We start from the raw sequence: 6,337 nt of genomic DNA on the forward strand, positions 1-6,337 counted from the left end.
GTTTTTGTTACAGTTTCTCCACATATCTTTCTTCATCATGCATTTATCTGACTCCCAACATGAGCAATGTTTATATATAATTGCCTAGAGCAATAAAACTTTTCAAGGAGTTTCACAGAAGTATTATAAAACAAAGTATTAAAACAAACAAACACGGATTCAGAGATATGGAGATATTAGGACAGAAAAATCTTTGTCACATGAAGCACATGTATTAGAAAGGCAGAACAATGCAAAAAGCATTTTCCAGAGCTTAAGTCCAGGCATCTAATGGTACAGCAACCTATAGCAGATTTGTTATAATCAGGGATGTACATGATGCCAGAATTAGCAGAAGTACAGATAACCCAGAGGGTGGGGAGGACAGAAAATGTTTATGGAGATGGGGCAATCAAGGGCATGGATGGACCTGAAAGCAAGGATGATAACTTTAAAATGAAGATGTTGCTTAATTGAAAGCTAATATGGGTCAGTGAGTACAGGGGTGATAGGAATAGGACTCGCTGAGAGTTGGGACACGGGCAGCAGAGTTTTGGATCGCATCAAACTTTCAGAGTGCGGAATATGCAAGTTTAGCCAAGAATGGACTGGGGTAGTCATGCCTAGAGGTAATGGAGGCATGAATGAGGTTTAAACAGCAGAGAGCTGCAACAGGGGAAGAAGTGAAGCAAAATGATTAGAGATGGAAATAGGTAGTTTTAGTGATGACACAAATATGAGGTCTGAGAGCAGGAAGAGAAGACACTCTTATTACCTAGCTGTGATATAATAGATAAACAGGAATCGGGTGAGAACAGTTTCACCTACCTGGATGTCAGTGGAGAGCGTTGGAGGAGAATGAAGTGGTCACCAATATCAAAGACCTTCAGACAGGTCAAGAAGGGCGAAGACGGAAAGTTTATCTTTGTCACAGTCACACAGGATGCTATTTGAGAAGGGCTGAATCAGCACTTAATTTCAGTACCAAAGGATCAGAAACTTAATTAGAGAGGTGCAAACACGGAGTTCAAAGAACAGTGAGAAGGGAAGTTGGAGATGGAACAGATAAGGAAATGAATTAGGAGCAGAACTGGCCATTTGGTCCCTTGACCGATTTAAAAACATTATGGCTGATTTGCTTGCGTTTTAAATTCCAAATTCTTATCTACTGTTGATAACATTTGAAATCCCTGCCCAATAAGAATCTTTCCAACTCTGTCTTAAAAATATTAGATGGACCTGCCTCGATCGCCTTCTCAGAAAAAGAGTTCCAAAATTGCACAATCCTCTGGAGGAAAAATATTCTCTGTCCTAGATGTGCCCCCTGGTTCTGGGCTGTCCCACAAGAGGAAACATCCTTTCTGCATCTGCCTTGTCAAGGCTATTCAGGATCTTGTACAGTCCAGTCAACTCACTCCCTCAATCTTGTAAACTCCAGTGAAACAAGCGAAGTCTGTTCAAATCTTTCCTCATAAGACAACACACTCATTTCAGGTATCAATCTCGTAAACCACCTCTGAACCACTTCCAATGGATTTACACCCTTCCTTAAATAAGGAGACCAAAACTGCACACAGTATTCGAGATGTGGTCTCACCAACGTCTGTACAACTGAAGCGTAATATCCTTAATTTTATGTTCAATTCCTCTTGCAGTAAAGGATAACATTGCTTTATTTGATTTGATTTGTTTTGATTTATTGTTGTCGTTTGTATCTAAGTACAGTGAAAAGCTTTGTTTTGCGAGTAGTACAGGAAGATCATAGCAAACAAGGACATACAGATCATAGGGCGCTTAGACAGAGTGAGGCATATAAGGTTACGGCTGCACAGGAAGTGCACAAAAGCAAAATCAGCATTAGATTTGAAGTTAGAGAGGTCCATTCAGCAGTCTAATAACATCAGGGAAGAAGCTGTTCTTGAACCTGTTGATGCGTGCGTTCAAGCTTCTGTATCTTCTGCCTGACAGAAAAGGTTGTAGGAGAGTATTGCTGGGGTGGGAGGGGTCTTTGATGATGTTGGCAGCCTTTCTGTGGCAACAAGAGGTATAGATGGAGTTAATGGATGGGAGGTTGGTTTTTGTGATGGTCTGGCTGTGTACACAACTTCCTGTAGTTTCTTATGGTCCTGGGCAGAACAGTTGCTGTACCAGGCCATTATGCGCCCAAATAGAATGCTTTCAATGGTGTATCTGTAAAAGTTGGTGAGGGTCCTTGTGGACACGCCAAATTTTCTGAGTTACCTGATGAAGAAGAGGCATTGTTGTGCCTTCTAGACCATCACATCTATGTAGAAAGTCCAGGACAGATTGTTAGTTATCATCACTCTGAGGAACTGGACCTTCTCGACCCTCTGCACCTCAGCTCCGTTCATGTAGATGGGGGCAAGTCCTCTTCCTTTCTTCCTGAAGTCAATGATTGGTTCTTTTGTTTTACTGGCAAGAGTATTCTTGATTATGTGCCATACCTGTATACTAATCTCTTCAGACTCATCCTCATAAATAATACCTCATTTTTCTATTCTTCCTGCTAAAGTGAATAATTCCACAATTTTTTCAAAATAAACTTTATGTCCCACATTTTGCCAACTCACTCAACCTATCTACATTGCCGGCAACTTCCTTACATCCCTTTTGCAGTTAGGGTGGTTTGCTAGGATGTGGAGGGTCAAGAACTGCTTTTGGAGGAGAGGAATTTTATTGACAGGTTTAGAGAAGGGGGACAAAGCCCAAAGAAAGCAAATAATTAAAAATATTGGCTAACATGCTGACGATAATGTTGAGTCATCAGCAGTTGACTGGGAATAGAGTTGAGGGAGCAGGAGATGGGTCTCATGGAGAAGATGAGCTCAGAGGGGACTCAGGAGAGAAACGAGAGAAATGTACAGATTCAAGGCTGAGGCACAGGCAGTTTAAAGAAAGTTTCTCCGAGCACATCACTGGAAGCAGCAGACATGACAAAAGCAGCTTATCTTAAAGAGATCCTTGAATTCCTTGCATAAATGGTTACAGGTGATGGTGAAGAAGGTGCGTAAGAGGGGTCTAAGAAGACAGAAAAGAATCTTGGGCTAAATTTACATCCCAGAATGATATTGGAATTGTATATAAAATCAAAGCAAAAGATCACAGAAGTTTTAAATCACAGAATCCCTACAGTGTGGAAACAGACCATTCAGTCCACTGAGTCTGCACTAACCCTCCGGAGAGCATCCCACCCCAAACCAGCCTCCTACCTTATACCCATGACCCCACATTTACCATGGCTAATCCACCCACCCTACACATGCACAGACACTGCAGGACAATTTAGCAGGGCCAATCCACTAGACTGCTCATCTTTGGACTTCGGTAGGAAACCAGAACACCCAGCAGAAACCCACACAGACACGGGGAGAACGTGCAAACTCCACACAGAGAGTCACCCAAGGCTAGAATCAAACCCAGGTTCCTGGAGCTGTGAGGTGCTAACCACTGAGCCAACATGCTGCCAATGCTAGTGAGTTACACCCACAACGGCTAATGCTCAGGATTCCTGAAATCTTTGGACCATGTTTCAATTAGTCTGAATCAGACTTTGGGCGTAAAAATGTCCATTTCACCCTGGTCAAACCATGCAGTATCTGGAGATTGCACTGATTGGTCAGTGCTCTTTAAATTGCACTCCTACTGTAATGTGAACAGTCACTGGTCAGATCACTTATAAGAGATTCTCAAACAAAAAGTGATTTAATTTACTAACAAAACTAGCTGGTGTACACCACTGAAACTTAAATGGTTCAATAAAGTGATTTCTTGCAATCTGATTATTCTGAGGACTGGACAAGCTGAATAAAAGTGTTTCATTTTGGTGCTTAACATATTTTCAGGTGAATTTCACCAGGTTATTGGGGAATGCATTACCATTGTAGTGGTTGTAATGAGGTCAGCCAGAATATGAGTTCCCTCATTGGGGCTGTTAATCTGGGAGCCCTGGCTGATTCTGACACTCTGGTGCCTGACTCTGTATGAGGCAGTAATATAGTCAAGGATGTTCACGTGTAAATAAAGGATGCCTTGGTGATGGGATACCAGTATCTGAGGAGGAATTTTTTCAAACATCAGCAGGGATTCCTCAGATTGAGAATGATTTTGTTTGCAGATAGCAGGATGGAAGTGAGGTATTGGCGAGTCTGCAGCTGGTATCAGAATAGTTAAGTCTAAAGATAAAAAAGGCATGGACAAGAATTTCAGGAGCAAGCGAGCTGGAGATGGAGCAGGGGTGATGGCATAAGAAAATGTAGGGATGTAGGAAGTCTTAGTAATGGAGTGGCCAGGTTGTGAAAGAGCCACATGGAGCTCTAATGTTGCAGGTGGGTTGTTGATCCTCAGGTAGAGGCCAGGGAGATGGTGAAGAGTGTTGGGGGGAATTGGAGAACAGGGATTATTGGGTTACAGCCAATGGTTTCTGCTCTCCCAATATTGAATTGGACAAAGAGGTGATGATGAGCAGTGGCCAACATAATAGCGATACAGTTGAGACAATCAAGAAATGGATGAAAGGTAAGAGTTTGGAGATTTTACCGTATATACTTGAGTAAAAGTCGATCTCATGTAACAGTCGACTCCCTACTTTTTGGCCAAAACATGTGGAATTTTCCATATGCCTCGTGTAAAAGTCAACCCTGGCTCTTTACAGATAAGAGATCAACTGTTGTGAGTCGAGGTATTATCATGTACATAAATGTTATGATGAGGAAGTGAATTTTTTCATGCTATTATGTGTTTTGATGTACAATTCACATCAAAGTTAGGCTACAGATTTATCATTATTGAACAAGCACTATAATTAATATAATTAGTATTCACTTTTTATATGGCCATCCCACTCCGTTCCAGGTCTCCGGTCTGCTGGCCATGCCACTGTGTTCCAGGTCTCCAGTCTGCTGGCTATCCCACGGTGCTCCAGGTCTCCAGTCTGCTGGCTATCCCACGGTGCTCCAGGTCTCCAATCTGCTGGCCATCCCACGGTGCTCCAGGTCTCCAGTCTGCTGGCCATCCCACTGTGCTCCAGGTCTCTAGTCTGCTGGTCATCCCACTGTGCTCCAGATCTCCAGTCTGCTGGCCATCCCAATGTGCTCCAGGTCTCCAGTCTGATGGTCGTCTCACTGTGCTCCAGGCCTCCAGTCTGCTGGCCATCCCAATGTGCTCCAGGTCTCCAGTCTGCTGGTCATCCCACTGTACTCCAGGTCTCCAGTCTGCTGGCCATCCCACTGTGCTCCAGGTCTCTAGTCTGCTGGTCATCCCACTGTGCTGAAGGTCTCCAGTCTGCTGGCCTTCCCACTGTACTCCAGGCCGCCAGTCTGCTGGCCATCCCACTGTGCTGAAGGTCTCCAGTCTGCTGGTCGTCCCACAGTGCTCCAGGCCTCCAGTCTGCTGGTCGTCCCGCTGCGCTCCAGGTCTCCAGTCTGCCGGTCATCCCACTGTGCTCCAGGTCTCCAGTCTGCTGGTCGACCCACTGTGCCCTGGGTCTCCAGTCTGCCGGGTGTCCCACTTTGGGTCTCCAGTCTGCTCTGTTCTGGCCCTTAGCTGCACCGATGGTGTCATTGTCGCTCCAAGGCAAGTTTTGAAAAAGAAAAGAGAATAAGAAGAAAATGAAAGAAAAAGCAGACAGAATAATTACTAGAGGTAGTAGGAACTGCAGATGCTGGAGAATCCGAGGCAACAAGGTGCAGGGCTGGATGAACACAGCAGGCCAAGCAGCATCATAGGAGCAGAAAGGCTGACGTTTCGGGTCGGGACCCTTTTTCAGAAATGCGGAGGGGGAAGGGAGCTCCGAAATAAATAGAGAGGAGGGGTGGGACTGGGGAAGGTAGGTGGGATGGTGATAGGTGAGTGCAGGTAGCGAGTGGTAGGGATTGGTCAGTGAGGTGGGAGGAGCAGATAGGTGGGAGAGAAGATGGACAGGTTGTGTCAGGTCAAGGAGGCGGGGACGAGAGGGAGGTTTGGTCATGGGCTGAGGCCAGGGGTGGGGAGATTTTGAAACTGGTAAAATCCACATTTAGGCCATTGGGTTGTAGGCTCCCAAGGCGGAATATGAGGTGCTGCTTCTCTAGTTTCCGGGTGGTGTCATTGTGACACTGGAGGAGGCCCAGGATGGACATGTCACCCACGGAGTGGGAGGGGCAGTTGAAATGGTTCATGACTAGAAGGTGTTGTCGTTTGTTGCGAACAGAGCGCAGGTGCTCTACAAAGCAGTCTCCAAGCCTCCGCATGGTCTCACCGATGTAGACGAGGCCACATCGGGAACAGCAGATGTGATAGGCCACATTGACGGATGTGCAGGTGAACATCTGTCTGATGTGAAAGGTTTGTTTGGTGCCTT

At 45.2% G+C, this 6,337-nt stretch overlaps 1 protein-coding gene across 1 annotated transcript in view; it reads right to left on the reverse strand.

Annotated features, from left to right (window-relative positions):
- The window catches only part of rpn1 (ribophorin I), a 35,765-nt gene extending 30,614 nt beyond the window's left edge, over positions 1 to 5,151 (reverse strand). The window contains exon 1 of the mRNA XM_048606669.1: positions 4,912 to 5,151. Coding sequence (XP_048462626.1) covers positions 4,912 to 5,151 — 240 coding nt within the window. The remainder of the gene's footprint in view (positions 1 to 4,911) is intronic.
- Between the last annotated feature and the right edge of the window lie 1,186 nt (positions 5,152 to 6,337).

Source organism: Rhincodon typus, chromosome 16 (assembly GCF_021869965.1).
Source record: "Rhincodon typus isolate 14 chromosome 16, sRhiTyp1.1, whole genome shotgun sequence".
Lineage (NCBI taxonomy): Eukaryota > Metazoa > Chordata > Chondrichthyes > Orectolobiformes > Rhincodontidae > Rhincodon > Rhincodon typus.